We start from the raw sequence: 17,354 nt of genomic DNA, 5'->3' as shown, positions 1-17,354 counted from the left end.
ATAACGTGGAGGTCCTTGATCCAGTTGAACTTGATCTTTGTACAAGGACATAAATAAGGATCAACTTACATTTTTCTACATGCTGACTGTCAGTTGAACCAGCAGTATTTGTTGAAAATCCTCTTCCCATTGTATGGTTTTGGCTTCTTTGTCAAGGATCAATAGGTGTGTAGGTTTATTTCTGGGTTTTCAGTTCTATGCCATTTATCTACCTGCCTGATTCTGTACCAATACTATGTGTTTTGTTTTTTAATCACAATTCCTCTGTAGTATAATTAGAGGTCAGGGATGTGATTCCCCCAGAAGTTCTTTTAGTCTTGAGAATTGTTTTTACTGTCCTGCTGTTTTTGTTATTCCAGATGAATTAGAGAATTGCTTTTTCTATCTTTATGAAGAGTTGAGTTGGAATATTGATGGGAGATTTCAATGAATCTGTAGATTGCTTTTGGTATAAAGGCCATTTTTATTATGTAAATCATACTGATCCATGAGTGTGGGAAATCTTTCCATCTTCAGAGGCCATCTTCAATTTCTTCAGAGAATTGAGGTTCTTGTCATACAGATTTTCACTTGCAACCGGCTGTGGTGGTACATGCCTTTAATCCAAGCACTTCGGAGGCAGAGCCAGGTGGATTTCTGAGTTCGAGGCCAGCCTGGTCTACAGAGTGAGTTCCAGGACAGCCAGGGCTATACAGAGAAACCCTGTCTCAAACAACAACAACGACAACAAACAAAACAACAAACAAACAAACAAACAAACAAACAGATTTTCACTTGCATGGTTAGTGTCACATCAAAATATTTTATTTTATTTGTGACTATTGTGAAGGGTGTTGTTTCCTTCATTTCTTTCCCAGCCCACTTTTCCTTCGAGTAGAGGGAGGCTACAAGTTTGTTAGAGTTAATTTTATATCTAGCTACATTGCTGAAGTTATTTATGAACTGTAGGACTTCTCTGGTAGAATTTTTGTGGTTGCTTATATACACTATCATATCACCTGCGAATAGTGAAATCTTGACTTCTTCCTTCCCAATTTGTATCCCTCTGATGTCCTTTTGTTTTCTAATTGCTCTGGCTAGATTTTGAGTACTCCATTTAATAGATGGGGATGGGGGAGAGTGGACAACCTAGTCTTATTCCTGGTTTTAGTGGGATTGCTTCAATTTTCTGTCCTTTTAGTATGATGTTGGCTATTGTTTTGCTGTACATTACTTTTATTAAGTTCAGGTATGGGCCTGGAATTCCAGATCTCTCCAATAATTTTAAATGGAGGGGTATTGTATTTTATCAAAGGCTTTTTCAGCTTCTAATAAGATGATCCTGTGTTTTTTCTTTGTGTTTGTTTATACAGTTGATTATGTAAATGGATTTCCTTATATTGCATCATCTCTGCATCCCTGGGATGAAGTCTACTTGATCATAGTGAATGTTGGTTTTGGATTTTATTGAATATTTTGCATCAATATTCATGGAGAAAATTGGTCTGAAATTCCCTTTCTTGTTAGTTTTTGTGTTGGTTTAGGTATCAGCATAACTGTGGGTTCATACAAAGAACAGAGTAGTGTTTCTTCTGTTTCTATTTTGTGGAATAGTTTGAGAAGTATTGGTAATAGATCTTCATTGAAGTTCTGATAGAATTTTGCACTAAACCCATCTAGTTCATGGGCTATTTTTGGTTGGGAGACTATTAATTACTGCTTCTATTTATCATCCATTTTACCTAGACTTTCCAGGTTTGTTGGTTATATGCTTTTGTAGTAGTATCTTACTATTTTTTTTAATTTCCTCAGTTTCTTTTCTTATGTCTCATTTTTCATTTTTGATTTTGTTAACTTGGACAGTGTCTCTGTGCCCTTTAGTTAGTATGGATAAGAGTTCATCTATCTTGTTGATTTCCTCAAAGAACCGCTTCTAGTTTTGTTGATACTTTGTATCTACTTAGTTGTATCTACTCTTTGTTTGTACTTAGTTGATTTCAGCACTGAGTTTGATTATTTCCTGCAGTCTACTCCTCTTGGGTGTGTGCTCTTTTTGTTCTAGAGCTTTCAAATGTGCTGTTAAGCTACTAGTATAAGATCTCTACATTTTCTATATGAATACATTCAGAGCTATCAGTTTTCCTCTTAGCACTGCTTTCATTGTGTCCTATACTTTTGGGTATGTCGTGCCTTCATTTTTATTAACTTCTAAAGTATGTTTAATTTCTTTCCTTATTTATTCCCAGATCAAGTTATCATTGCATAGATAGTTGTTCAGCACCCACGTGTGTGTGTGTGTGTGCTTTCTTTTTGTTATTGTTGTTATTGAAGACTAGCCTTAGTCTGTGGTGGCTGAGTAGATTACATGGGATTAATTCAATGTTCTTGTATTTGTTGAGGCTTGTTTTGTGTCTGATTATATGGTAAATTTTGAAGACGGTACCATGATGTGCTGGAAGGAATGCCTATTCTTTTGTTTTAGGGTATAATGTTCTATAGATATCTGTTAAATACATTTGGTTCATAACTTCTCTTAGTTTCACTGTGTCTGTTTAGTTTACAAACGTGGGTGCCCTTGAATTTGGGGCATAGATATTCAGAATTGAGAGTTCATCTTGGTGGATTTTTCCTTTGATGAGTATGTAGTGTCCTTCCCTATCTTTTTTGATAAATTTTGGTTGAAAGTTTATTTTATTGGATATTTGAATGGCTACTCCAGCTTGTTTCTTTGGCCCATGTGCTTGGAAACTTTTCTCCAATGATTTACTCTGAAGTAGTGCTTGTCTTTGTCACTGATGTGTTTTTCCTGTATGCAGCAAAATTCTGGGCCCTGTTTAGGTACCCAGTCTGTTAGTCTATGCTTTTTTTGTTGGACAATTGAGTCCATTGATGTGGAGAGATATTAAGGACAAATATTTATTGTTTTCTGTTATTTTTCTTGTTAGATGTGGAATTATGTTTGTGTGGTTCTTTTCTTTTGGGCTTGTTGTGAGAAGATTAATTTCTTATTTTTTATTGGGTATATTTTCCCTCCTTGTGTTGGAGTTTTCTTCTACTATCCTCTGGATTAGTGGAAAGATATTGTTTAAATTTATTTTTGTTGTGGAAAAATCTTGTTTTTTTTCCATTTATGGCAATTGAGAGTTTTCCTGGGTAATAGTAGCCTGGGCTGACAACCTTTGTTCTCTGTGGGTCTATATAACATCTGCCCAGGATCTTCTGACTGTTAGAGTCTCTGTTGAGATGTCTGAGTGATTCTGATAGGTCTGCCTTTATATGTTACTTTGCCTTTTACCTTTACCACTTTTAATATTCTTTCTTTGTTCTATGCATTTTGTGTTCTGATTTTAACATGACAGGAAGAATTCTTTTCTGATCCAATACTTTTTGTGTTCTGTAGGTTTCTTGTATGTTTATGGACTTGTCTTTCTTTAGGTTAGAGAAGGTTTCTTCTATAATTTTGTTGAAGATGTTTACTGTCTCATTGAGTTTGGAATCTTCACTCTCTTCTATACTTATAACTCTTAGGTTTGCTCTTTTCATTGTGAACTGGATATCTTGAATATTTTGATCTAGGGGCTTTTTGCTTTTTCTATTTTCCTTGACTCCTGTGTCAATGTCTACTATGATATCTTCTGTACCTGATATTCTCTCTTCTATCTTTTTTATTCTGTTGATGATGCTTACATCTGTGAGTTCATGGTTGTCTCCCTTTGTGATTTCTTTAATGTTTCTATTTCCACTTTTAGACCCAGCAAGGTTTTGTTCAATTCTTTGAATGTATCAGAACTCCTGGGGTCCCCAGGTACCTCTGGGTGTGTGGGTTGAGTAAGTGGAGATCCAGAGCACAGGCTCAGCTCCCAGGTAGCAGTGCAAACCAGCACACATAGTAATTCTATCAGTGATCCTATCCTGATAAAATAAATAAAATAAAAAATGAAGCAAAGAAAATCAGAAAGAAAAGATTTTCTTACTCCAGCCATTATCAACTTCTAATAACAATTCAGTAAAAATTGGGGCCTGGAGTTCATCTACAAATTGATGCTGAAATTTTGGCTATTGTTTTTGTGTGCAGGTCTTATGTGGCTATTGGCAGATCATGAGTGTGATAGCCATGTCCAGAAAACATCATTTCACAGTACTCTTCCTCACCCTCTGCTGTCTTCACTTCAGACTTCTCTTTGTGATACAGTCTGAGCCTCAGATGTATTTATGCAGTTTGTTTTTGTAACTTTCCCATTTGGAGCTGAGCATCCATCTCTCATTCTCTGGACTTTGAATAGCTATGCATATGTTCACCAGTGGCTGTCTCTGAGGAAGGTTGAGCACAGCTCAGATCTCATTTCACATCTATTAATGCTGACTCTGTGTGTTCTGCTGAAAAGGTTGTATTTTTTTGACAATTTCATAAATGTATATAATTGATTCTTATTACTGTTAACCCTTCCATTCTCTGTTGTTTTCTTCTTATCTCTTGTTAATCCCCACTCCTTCCAACAAATTTCTTCTTTACATTTTCATTTTCTTGTTTTGTTTTGTGACCCACTGAATTTAATTATGGCCATACATTGGCAGCTTTGCGGGCTCACCCCTGGGTATACAGCCGAAGACATGACTCCTTCTCTCCCAGCATGCATTCCTGGCTAGTAGTTCAAAAGGGAAGTTTCAAACCCCATAAGCTTTTTCCCGGTCCATGATCATTCATTGACTGTGCCAATCTTGTGCCTCTTCATCCCTGATTGTAATGATTGAAGTGACCAAATGGTGACAGTAAATAGATGTCCTCTTTCTCTTCCTACATTCTTTTTGACTCTTATGTCATGGTCCCTCGACTTAGAGAGTCCAACATAACTCCTTTTTAGCTATAAGACAGTATCTTAAAACAAGCCCCCTATTACCCTAGCTTTCAAATTTCTTTCAAACCACCTTCCACAATGAAGTCCAATGCAGAAAGCCTTCTCCTAAACCTATATCCTGTAAGATACTGTGTGTGTTTCAGATTTAACATTTAAGTCTTTGATCCATTTAGAGTTAATTCTTGTGCTTTGGCATAGATGCAGGGCTAATTTTATTCTTCTACATGTGGACATCTCATTTTCCCAGGATAATTTCTTGAAAATGCTTTCTTTTCTCCAGTTTATGGTTTTGGTATCTTTGTCAAAGATCAAGTGGCTGCAGTTACATGTACATATGTTCAACTCTCAGATTTGTTCCATGTGTCAATTTTTGTGGGAGAATCATATTAGTTGTATTGCTATGGTTTGGTAATTTATCTTGAGATCTGGAAAGCAATTCCTCCAGCATTGTGCTTTTTTGTTCAAATGTTTTTGGTATCATATGACTTTCCTTTTCTCTTTTGGTAAAGAAGGAGATGAGTATCTTGATGGGGACTGCATTGAGTACTTAAACAACTTTTGGTAGAACGGTCATTTTCACAATATTAATTCTACCAATTAATGACCATGAGATGCCATTCCATTTCCAAATGTCTTTTCTGTCTATTTCCTCAGAGTTTTAAGGACTTAACTGTAAATGTCATTCTCCCTGGTTAGGCTTATTCTGAGACATTTCATTTTCTTTGAGGCTACTGTGAATAGGAATGTGTCCATGATCTCTTTCTCTCTACATTTGTTGTTGGTGTATAGAGAAGCTATTGATTTGTGCAAGTTTATTCTGTATCCTGCCGCATTTCTGAATTTGTTTTTTATTGGTAGAATTTATCCAGTGAAATTGTAACTTTTGTATATCATATCATGTCATTTTCCCAAAGCAATAGTTTGACTTCTTTCCCTAATTTAATCACTAAACTTACGGTGCTTACATTATTGATCCAACCAGTGCTTTAAGCACAGAAAGTGTTCTTCATCTATTTATCTCTTCTTGTCAATTTTTGTTTGAAGTCTATTTTTATCAGATATTAGGGTAGAGACTCTTGTTTGTATTTTAATACTATTTGAATGAATGAAATACTGTCTGAAATGTCTTACCTTACTGTGGTATCTATCTTTCAGCTATGAGGTTTCTTATTTTTTTAATTAGTATTAATATTATTGTTATTATTATTGGTTTTTTTGAAGACAGGGTTTCTCTGTGTGGCCCTGGCTGTCCTGGAACTCACTGTGTAGACCAGGCTGGCCTCAAACTCAGAAATTCACCTGCCTCTGCCTCTCAAGTGCTGGGATTAAAGGCATGCACCACCACGCCCGGCCCTGATGTTTCTTATAAACAAGAATTAGATGGATTTTCTCCTTTCTTTCTATCATTAAAATAATAATAAATATCAAAACAACCAGCTAATATAAAAATTTCATTCAACATGTTTTGTTCACTTTCTTTTCCCTCAACCAACTCCTCTCAGATCCTCCCTTCCATGGCAACCAATCTTCATGGTTTTTTTTTTTTTCTGTTTGTTAAAATAAAAAATAAATGAAAAATCATGTTCCCCTGTGATTTGAAGGATTGAAAATTTTATACTTGTACTTCCTTTATATAATAAATCTATCCTCTGTTGTAAAATAATTAAATAATTATTTTTAAGGAGATGTGCATGGCGATATATGCCTGTAACCTCAGCTCTTGGCAGGTAGATGCAAGAAGAACTAGAGTCCACTGTTATCTGCAGCCACATAGCTAGTTTGGAGACAGCATGGGCAAAATGAAGCCCTATCTTTAAATACATTTTAAATACTTCACTTACTCTCTATGATCATTTCTCCCAGGGTAAAGAAAAATTTTAAAATAAGACAAAAGAACTCAAATGAACAAGAAAATAGAAAGTTTACTCGTCCTGAAGATTTAAATACTGATCAATATGAAACAGATGAGATTAATATACTAAAACAAAAGGTATGTTTTATTTTTTTCCGAGTCAAAACTTTGTTAATACAACTCTTTCAATTATTTTATCTATGTAACAAAGAATTATAAAAAGGTTATAACCAGAAGTCATTGAAATTTTTACTTTTTCTATTCACATATATATGCTATACATTTACTTCTCTCTTTACACTTGGCTGTGACTTAATGCCAGGTCTGTGCAATGGTGGCATATGCCTTTGATTCCAAACTGAGAAGCCAGGTGCAGGGGGATGTTTGTGAGCTTGAGGCCAGCTTGGTCTGCCTGTCAAGTTCTAGCCAGCCAAAGCTAGAGAGTGAGATCCTTTTTCAACAACAGTAAATTAAACCTGCTTATATACACTTGAATCAACCCTAAATCACAACTATCAAGCTATAGATTCTCCATTCTCTTAAATGAGTTTTCTGCATTTGCTATCTTATAGTCAACAAATATGGAAGCACAATACACTTGATAGGTCAACACAATGATCACAGAATAAACTGTTTAACTTACCTGAAGAAGGCATAGTCTAGGGTAGATTCTTTGAAAGTCACAAGTTGAGGTAACATGTCAAGGCAGTAGTCTGAGTTTCCAATATTAAAAGTTGTTTTGTATGATATGTAAAATTATGTGGTCCAACATAACATGTTATGGACTTTACAAATAAATGAGCTAGAAATAAAAATCATAAGCTGTATTAAGTATATCAAAAATAGAGAGCCTGTTCTCAAATTCTTTATATTCAAAGATACATTTATTTTACCCAGGAGAAGCCTGAAAATGAAGTTTGGCAGAGTTCAGTGTCGTAGTATTTGACTAGATTGTGTTTATATCAAAGCTTATTTTAAAGAGAATAATGAATTCGTTATTCTCTCAAGGTGTACAGGTTTGCATACACATGCTTAAGGTATGCATGTATAATGGTTTGCATGTGAAAGGAGAGGACAATTTGTGGGAGCCAGTTTCCTCTTTCTTGCCCTGTAGGTTCTAGGAATCAAACTTAAGTTGCCAGGTTTGGAGGCAAGTACCTTCTTCACCTGTGCAATTCACTTTCTCTCCTGATTATGGTTTAAGTCTTAATTTGATTTCCTGTCAACTTCTTTATCTATAAACAACATTCATTTTTTGATGCAGATTGATCTTGCCACAGGAAGGCTAAACCAAGTGTTATTTAACTGTCAGCAACTTGAAAATGAAAACCAGTCTCTGCGTCAGAAGGTCTTACCTATGACAACCATCCAGGAGAAATGCAAAATGCTTGAAGACAGAGAGGAGAAGCTCAAACAGGAATGCTTAATCCTTGAAACTCACATGGCAAAGAATATGATAGATCGTAGACAGGCAGAAATGTTAAAGCAAGAGATTGAGGAAAGATCCAGACTGCAAGTAGAGGAAACTTTGGAAGAGATCTCTCAAGCTTTACAGGTTAATATGATTATCTTTCAGTGTGCTTTTTTTCATTGCAAGCAGTATTTTCAATGTACATTTTCCATGAATTTTTTTCTTCCTTTATAACAATTTGTTTTATAGACTTGTCAAAATAAGTCATCTTCTTTGTTTAAACATTGTTTACACTATTAAGTAAACATACCTCTTAAGAAAATGTTTTAAAGAATAATCTGATTTTTTAGGATTAATTGGCAAAATATAGCTTATTGCAGAAAATTAAATTGTAATAGAAATTATAATTCTGTTATTACATTGTTCATAAAGTTCATTATTTAGTAGAAACTTTTGCATTCATATGATTATTTTCATGGTCAAGTAATTTCTTAGTATGCACAAGGCCTTATTCTTCATCTGTAGAATATAATTTTCATTTAAAAATAATTCTGAGCTGCCAGTGGTGGTTCACACCTTTTATTCCAGCACCCAGGAAACAGAGACATGCAGATCTCTGTGAGTTTGAGGACAACTTGGTCTACAAAAATAGTCATATGATAGCCAGGACACAAAGAGAAAGCCTGTTTCAATACAAAAGTAATTATTTATTGCATATGATATTGATGATAGATATTACTCCATTTCTTTACATTTACATGATGTTTGTATTTGATCATGATTTTTTTCAGGAGTCTTATTAATTTATTTATATCTCAACCGCTGCCCCTCCAGGTGCCCACTAAGAGAATCAATCTCATTATCTTACTTCCCCTTCTTCTCTGAGAGTGTGGGGTCCTGGGCATATTCCTTTATCCTGGCACTTCAAGTCTCTGGAGGGTTACGTGCATCCTCTTCCACTGAGGCTAGGCAAGGCAGCCCTGTTGTGGAATGGATTTCACAGACAGACATAAGCTTTAGGCAACATTCTCTGTTCTAATTTTTGAGTGACTCACTGGAGACTGAACTGCACAGGTTCATATGTGCCAAGGGCCTCAGTCCAGCCAATGTATGCTCTTTTGTTGATGACTCAGTCTCTGTGCGCTCCCATGGGTCCAGGTTAGTTGAGTTCCTGTGGCATTCCTATCCCCTTTAGGGCCCTCAATTCTTCCCCCAACTTTTCCATAAGAGTCCTGGAACGTCATCCAATGTTTGGTTGTGGGTGTCTGCTTCTATTTCATTCCACTGATGGGTGGAACCTCTCAGAGGACAGTTATGCTGGGCTCCTGTCTGCATGAACAACAGAGTATCACTAATAGTGTCAGGGACAGGTGATTGCACATGGGGTAGCTCTCAAGTTGGGCCATTCTCTTAGTTTTTGCTTCATCCTTTGTCCCTGAATTTCCTTTAGACAGGGCAAATTTTGAGTCCAAAGTCTGTGGGTGGGTTGATGTCCTTATTCCTCCACTGAGATTCCTGCCTGTCTATACAATATTTTCTTTTCAGATTCCATATCCCCACTGTAGGCTATTGTAGTATAGATATTTTAATGACTCCTGTTGCAGGGTTCCTCCCCACCTTAGAACAAGTTCCAGAATAAAAGGTGTACACACACACACACACACACACACACACACACACACACACACACACAGCCCTTATATTTAAATATGCCTTAAGCAGTACAATAGCTGGGCAACTGCCTACCCTCCATGCTGTTAGTATCTACCTCCCACAGATAACTCCAAGTTACTACTTACTAATTTCTATATTCCAATTTGGCTGTTCTTGTTCAAATGAAATAGCCTACTTATCTACGTTTTCTTAGCCTCTTGGCATGGTAGCTGTTTCTTCCTCTTGCATGTTATTACCCTTCCGTGGAAGCCTCTCTCTTCATCCTCCCTCATGATCCCATGTATGCGACCCCAAACCCTGCCTATGTTTATCCTCCTCAGATATTGTCTGCTGGCATCTTTATTTACCAATCAGAATTAACTGGAGGCAGGTTCCCAGAAACTATGTGCAGACCCTAATGTGTAAACAGTTTTGGGTTAACCAGTTAGCAATAGAATACAAGCAGCTACAGGCTAAGATTATCCACGTTGTCTCCTGGTAGACTCCTCCACCCCATGTCTCTGGCACTTCCTAGACATTCCCCCAACCTGACCCTTAGCTTCTGCCAGCTGCAGATTTCTATTTATTTCCCTGGAACTCAGGACTTCTCTATTGTCCCTCCTGAAACCTGATCCTGAATCTCCCATTATCCTCCCCCTCCCTTTTCTCACCCAGTTACCTCCCTCCATCTCCCTCCAGTTACTATTTCCCTCCTCTAAGTGAGATTCAAGCATCCTCACTTGGGCCTTCCTTCTTGTTTAGCATATTTCAGTATTTGTCTTTTATCATCCTGACTTTTATAACTAATAAAAGTGAGTACATTCCATGCATGTCCTTTTGAGTCTGGGTTAATTCACTCAGGATGACACTTTCTAGTTCCATCCACTTGCATGCTAATTTTGTTATGTCCTCATTTTTGATACCTGAATAGTATTACATTAGGTAATTGTGCCATATTTTTTTATGCATTCTTCAGTTGAGGGGCATCTGGGCTGTTTATGACTATTACTAATATAGCTGCAATGAACATAGTTTAGCAAGTGTCCTTGTAGTATGGTAGAACATATTTTGTGTATATGCCCAAGAGTGGTATAGCTGAGTCTTCAGGAAGAAATATTTCCAATTTTCTGAGAGAATTTCAGATTGGTTCACAAAGTGGTTGTATAAGTTTGCAATCCTTCCAGTGGTGTAAGAGTGTTCCCCTTTCCAAGCATTATTTGGTTTAGGTATTTTTGTAACTGTGGCCTCATAGAATGAATTTTTCTGTGTTCCTTTCATTTCTATTATGAGGAATATTGATCCTAGCTCTTCTTTGGAAGTTGTGTAGGGTTTTTTTGCAAAAACCATCTGTCTCTGGGATGTTTTTGTTGGGAGACTTTTAATGATTGCTTCTATTTCCTTAAGGGTTATAGAACTGTCTAGATAGTTTACCTGATCCTGATCTTTAGTATGTGGTATCGCTCTAGAAAATTATCCATTAATTGTAATTTTTTGAGTTTTGAGGTGTATAGGCTTTTGAAATAGCCTGAACGATTTTCTTTAATTTCTTCAGTTTCTGTTTTTATATCTCTGTTTTCATTTCTGAATTTGTAAATGTGGGTACTTTCTCTCTCTGCCTTTTTATTAATTTTGCTAAAGGTTTGTCATCTTGTGGATTTTTCTCCATGAAACATGCCTTGGTTTGTTGATTCTTTGTATATACTTGATTGATTTCAGCCCCAAGTTTGACTATTTCTAGCCTCTTTTGTGTGTTTGCTTCTTTTTGTTCTAGAGCATTCAGGTGTTGTGTTAAGTTGCTAGTGTATCTCTAACTTCTTCATGAAGGCATTCAGTGCTAGGAAGTTTTCTCTTAGAGCTGCTTTCTTTGTGTTCCATAAGTTGTGTGTTACAACTTCATTTTTATTGAATTCTAGAAAGTCTTTAATTTCTTTCTTTCCTGACAAATTATCATTGAGTAGAGATTTGTACAGTTTCCATGAGTATGTGGGCTTTCTGCTGTTTCTGTAGAAGTTGAAGTCCAGACTTAGTCCATGGGAATCTGATAAGATGCAAATATCTTGTTTCTGTTAAGGCTTGTTTTGTGTCCAATTATATGGTCAGTTTTGGAGAGGGATCTATGCAGTGCTGAGAAGTTTTTGGTGAAAGGTACTATAGATATCTATTATGTCGATTTGGTTCATAACATCTGTTAATTTCATTGTTTCTGATGACCTGTCCATTTGTGGGAGTGGTATTTTGTAGTCCCCCAATTTCATGATGTAGGGCTTGATGTATGATTTGAACTTTAGTAATGTTTTCTTTCATGAAAGTGGTTGCCCTTGCATTTGGAGCATAGATGTTTAGAACTGAGACATCATCTTGGTGTATTTTTACTTTGGTGAATATGAAGTGCCTTTCCCTATGTTTTTTGGTTGCTTTGATGTGAAAGTCTATCTTAGTACATGTTAAAATTCCTACTCCAGCATGTTTCTTGGGTCTGTTTGCTTGGAGAACTTTTTTCCAGCATTTACTCTAAGGTAGTTTCTATTTGTGTTCCTGAGGAGGGTTTCTTGTATGTAGCTGTAATAGATCCAATTTACACATCCCACCCTGTTCTGTTATCCTGTCTCTGTTTATTTGTGAATGGATGCTGAGAGATATTAATAACCAATGATTGTTTGTTCTTCTTATTTTGATGTTGATGGTGTTACTGTGTGTGTGTGTGTGTGTGTGTGTGTGTGTGTGTGTGAGAGAGAGAGAGAGAGAGAGAGAGAGAGAGAGAGAGAGACTCTTTGTTTCATTTTTCTGTTAGATGATTACTTTCTTTTGTTTCCTTGGATTTTGTTTCCCTCCTTGTGTTGGAGTTTTCCTTCTAGTATCCTCTGTAGATATGGATTAGTAGAAAGATATTGTTCAAATTTGATTTTGTAATAAAGTATCTTGGTTTCTTCATCTATGTCGATTGAATGGCTTGCTGTGTATAGCAGTCTGGGATGACACGTGGGGTAGCTTAATATCTTTAGGACATCTGTCCATGATCTTCTGGTTTATAGAGTCTCTGTTCAGAAGTTATGTGCAATTCTGAGAAGTATGCCTTTATATGTTACTTGGCCTTTTCCCCTTGTAGCATTTAATATTCTTTCTTTGATTTATACAGCAGAAGAATTTTCTTTTCTGGTCCAATCTACATGGGGTACTGTAGGCTTCATGTTTGTTTATAGACATGTTAGTGTTTGAGAGGTAGGTAGGTAGGTAGGTAGGTAGGTAGGTAGGTAGGTAGGGAGTTTCTTTTTCATGATTTTCTTGGAGATATTTCCTGGGATTTACTTCTGGGAACCATCAACCTCAACTATTCTTACTATTCTTCATTTTAGTCTTTTCATAGTGTCCTACATTTACTAGATGTTTTGAGTGAAAACCTTTTAAGAGTAGGCTTTTCTTTGACTGATGTATTAATTTCTTCTGTTTTATTTTCTATGCCAGAGATTCTCTTTTCCATCTCTTATATTCTGTTGGTGATAAAAGCTCTTGTTCTCTTTCTTACATTTTCCATCTCCAGGCTTGTCTCCATTTGTGGTTTTTTTATTGTTTCAATTTCCATCTTAGGTCTTGAACTATTTGATTCATTTCCTTTACTTGTTTGGTTTTATTTCCCCGTATTTCTTTTAGGGATTTATTTGTTTCCTCTTCATGGCTTCTAACTATTTGATAGAATTTTCCTATATTTCTTTAAGGAACTTATTTAAGTTTCTACGTAAAGACCTCAATCATCTTCATAAGATGAGATTTAGGGCCATGGTCTTTCTTTTCAAGTATGCTTCAATATCCAGGATTTGATGTCTCCCATTAGGAGAGTTGGGATTTTAAGTTGCCATAGTGTACTGTCTCTGTTGATTATGTTTTTGTATGTAACTTTAGCCACCTTGGCTGTCTCTGGTGTTGGCTGACCTGAGTCTGTGAGAGTAGCAAACTTCTGGTTCTGGCTTTCCCTGATTGCAGCAGACCACCCCAAAGGCAGGTAGAGCGATGGGCTTGGGAGTGTGGTGCTAATCTGTGGCTGTAGGTAGAAGTTTAGACCTGAAGGAAGATGGAACCCTGGAAGGGGGAGATAAATATTTCAAGTCCAGCACCTTTTGTAAACAGGTAAATTTTAAAATTATCTGTGTCACTCACTCGAATAAGGATAATATATGATAATTATTGGAAATAGCAATTTTTTTACTTAAACTTTTTCGATATGTATGACTTTTTCTATGTGTATGAGTATTTTGCCAGTATATATGACTGTGTGCCACCTGGATGTCTTGTGTCTTGGGAAGCCAGCAGAGGAAGAAATAAGGTCTCTTTGAACTGGAGTTGAGACATTTATTTATGTGCTGAGAATCAAACTTGGATCTTTTAGAATGGTAACAAATAGTGTTTGGTTAGGTGCTGAGCAACTGCTTCTATCCTGGATACACTAGTTTTTTGTTTGTTTGTTTGTTTGTTTGTTTGTTTTTGTTTTTGTTTTTCCTTTAATTACATGTTATGTGGAAGTCAGGGCACAAGCAGATGGAGTTAATTATGCCTTTCCACCATTTTGATCCCAAGTTTCAAATTCACGCCCTTAGACTTGGCATCAGATAACTTTACCCATCTTACCAGCATGAGTTATAATATGTAGCTTATGATTTTTTTTTAGAAACATTCTGAAACTCATAAGGAATCAGAGCAGAGGAAAGAGAATGATTTTGCTTTGAAAATATCAGACATGAAATGCAAAATCAAAGACATGGAATCCATGCTCTATAGAGCCAAAGCTCATGAACATTCTGTCAGAATCAAGACGGAAATATATAAGCAATGCCACCATGACCAGCTAAAGGTTACAGCATCGCTATCTGAACAAATAAACAAACAAGTCAAACGGAGACCTAGAAAATAAGGTACTTTTAAATTTGATGGTAACCAAAATTTAGTGAAAAAAATCTTCATGAAATCAATAGGAAGTAACAAACACCTCTTCATAATTTTGGAAAATATCTGCAGAAAAAATAACTTGCATTAAAAAAATAAACATTGGTCACAAGTAACATTTCTTCTTTTGCTGCAGTGTTGTGTTCTCTTTATATTTACTTAAAATAAAGCTGACATGTTAAGATATCATCTAAGTCCCTTCTGATCCATGCCAGCACCAACCTACCTTGGGCTCCGAGTCTATGGACACCCTAAAGGTACCCACAGCACCCTTAACGGGATCTTAAGACCTCTGGTGAGTGGAACACAGCTTCTGCTCCAATCTAAGCGTGCAGAACCTGAGACTGCATTAATTAGGGAAGGAAAAAACCCGGCATGATCAGGGTCACAAGTCCTTTCCGGTCTAAGTCAACACCGGGGTACCTTGAGCATGAAGTCTGCACACACCCACAAGTTACCCAGGTGACGCTCCACAGGATCTTAAGACCTCTGGTGAGTGGAACACAGCTTCTGCTCCAATCCAATCGGGCGGGACCTGAGATTGCATTAATTAGGGAAGCAGAAAACCCAGCCAGATCAGGGTCAAAGTCCCTTCCAGTCCATGCCAGCACCAGAATACTTTGGGCTCAGAATCTCAGGACACCCGCAAGCTTCCCATGGGTCCCTCCACAGGATCTTAAGACCTCTGGTGAGTGGAACATGGCTTCTGCTCCAATCCTAGTGTGCATGATCTCAGACTGCATTAATTAGGGAAGCAGAAAACCCGGCCTGATCAGGGTCACAAGTCCCTTCACCACCACACCAGCACTGGGGTACCTTGGGCGCAGAGTCTGCAGACACCTGCAAGGTACTCAAGAACCCTCCATGGGATCTTAAGACCTCTGGTGAGTGGAACAGAGCTTCAGCTCCAATCCAAGCGTATGGGACATGAGACTGCATTAATTAGGGAAGTAGAAAACCAGGCTTTATCATGGGCACAAGTCCCTTTTGGTCCAAGCAAGAACCGGGATGCCTTGGGTACAGAGTCTGTGGACACCCGCAAGGTACTCAAGGACCCTCCACAGGACCTTAAGACCTCTGGTGAATGGAACAAAGTTTCTGCTCCAATCCAAGTGCATGGGATCTGAGAATGCATTAATTAGGGAAGCAGAAAACCCAGCCAGATCAGGGTCAAAAGTCCCTTCCAGTCCATGCCAGCACCAGGGTACTTTGGGCAGGGAGTCTACAGACACCCGAAAGGTACCCATGGAACCTTCCACGGGATCTTAAGACCTCTGGTGAGTGGAACACAGCTTCAGCTCCAATCCCATAGCGCGGGACCTGAGACTGCATTAATTAGGGAAGCAGAAAACCCAGCCTGATCGTGGACAAAAGTCCCTTCTGGTCCATGCCAACACCGGGGTACCTTTAGCGTGGGGTCTGCACACACCCACAAGGTACCCAGGTGACGCTCCACGGGATCTTAAGACCTCTGGTGAGTGGAACACAGCTTCTGCTCCAATCCAATTGGGCGGGATCTGAGACTGCCTTAATTAGGGAAGCAGAAAACCAGGTCTGATCAGGGTCACAAGTTCCCTTCCGGTCAACACAGTACTGGGATTCCTTGGGCACAGAGTCTACAGACACTGGCAAGGTACCCACAGGACCCTCCACGGGATCTTAAGACCTCTGGTGAGTGGAACACAGCTTCTGCTTCAATCTAAGTGCGCAGGACCTGAGACTGCATTAATGAGTGAAGCAAAAAACCTGGCCTGATCAGGGTCATAAGTCCGTTTCGGTCCAAGCCAGCACTGGGGTACCTTGGGCATGGAGTCTGCAGGCACCTGCAAGGTACCCATGGGACCCTCCACAGGATCTTAAGACCTCTGGTGAGTGGAATACAGCTTCTGCTCCAATCCAAGTACATGGAATCTGAGAATGCATTAATTAGGGAAGAAGAAAACCCAGCCAAATCAGGGTCACAAGTCCCTTCTGGTCCATGCCAGCACCAGGGTACTTTGGGCCCGGAGTCCTTGGACACCCGCAAGGTACCCATGGATCCCTCCACTGGATCTTAAGACCTCTGGTGAGTGGAACACAGCTTCTGCTCCAATCCAATAGGGCGGGACCTGCGACTGCAATAATTAGGGAAGCAGAAAACCCAGCCTGATCATGGGCACAAGCCCCTTCTGGTCCACGCCGGCACTGGGTACCTTGAGTGCGGAGTTTGCAGACACCCCCAAGCTTCCCAGAAGACTCTCCTCTGGAACTTAAGACCTCTAATGAGTGGAACACAGCTTTTGCTCCAATCCAATCAGGCGGGATCTAAGACTGCCTTAATTAGGGAAGCAGAAAACCAGGCCTGATCAGGGTCACAAGTCCCTTCCAATCAAAGCAGTCCTGGGGTACCTTGGGCATGGAGTCTACAGACACCTGCAAGGTAACCACAGGACCCTCCACGGGTTCTTAAGTCCTATAGTGAGTGGAACACAGCTTCTACTCCAATCTAAGTGCACAGGAAGAGAGACTGCATTAATTAGGAAAGCAAAAAACCCGGCTTGATCAGGGTCACAAATCCCTTCCACACCACACCAGCATCGGGATACCTTGGGCACAGAGTCTGCAGACACCCGGAAGGTACTCAAGGACCCTCCATGGGATCTTAAGACCTCTGGTGAGTGGAATAGAG

General features: G+C 38.5%; 1 protein-coding gene across 2 annotated transcripts in view; it reads left to right on the top strand.

Moving 5' to 3' along the window:
- The window catches only part of LOC147005971 (ankyrin repeat domain-containing protein 26-like), a 46,472-nt gene extending 31,642 nt beyond the window's left edge, over positions 1 to 14,830 (top strand). For both annotated transcript variants that reach the window (XM_085835183.1, XM_085835182.1), the window contains exons 11-13: positions 6,699 to 6,825; positions 7,952 to 8,242; positions 14,412 to 14,830. In XM_085835183.1, coding sequence (XP_085691309.1) covers positions 6,699 to 6,825; positions 7,952 to 8,242; positions 14,412 to 14,654 — 661 coding nt within the window. In that variant the 3' untranslated portion in view covers positions 14,655 to 14,830. The remainder of the gene's footprint in view (positions 1 to 6,698; positions 6,826 to 7,951; positions 8,243 to 14,411) is intronic.
- Positions 14,831 to 17,354: the final 2,524 nt, after the last annotated feature.

The sequence above is a fragment of the Mus caroli genome, unplaced genomic scaffold, assembly GCF_978045245.1.
Source record: "Mus caroli unplaced genomic scaffold, Mus_caroli_1 scaffold_2, whole genome shotgun sequence".
Lineage (NCBI taxonomy): Eukaryota > Metazoa > Chordata > Mammalia > Rodentia > Muridae > Mus > Mus caroli.
Note: the sequence above shows the minus strand (reverse complement) of the source record. Positions and strands in the feature narration are given on the sequence as shown.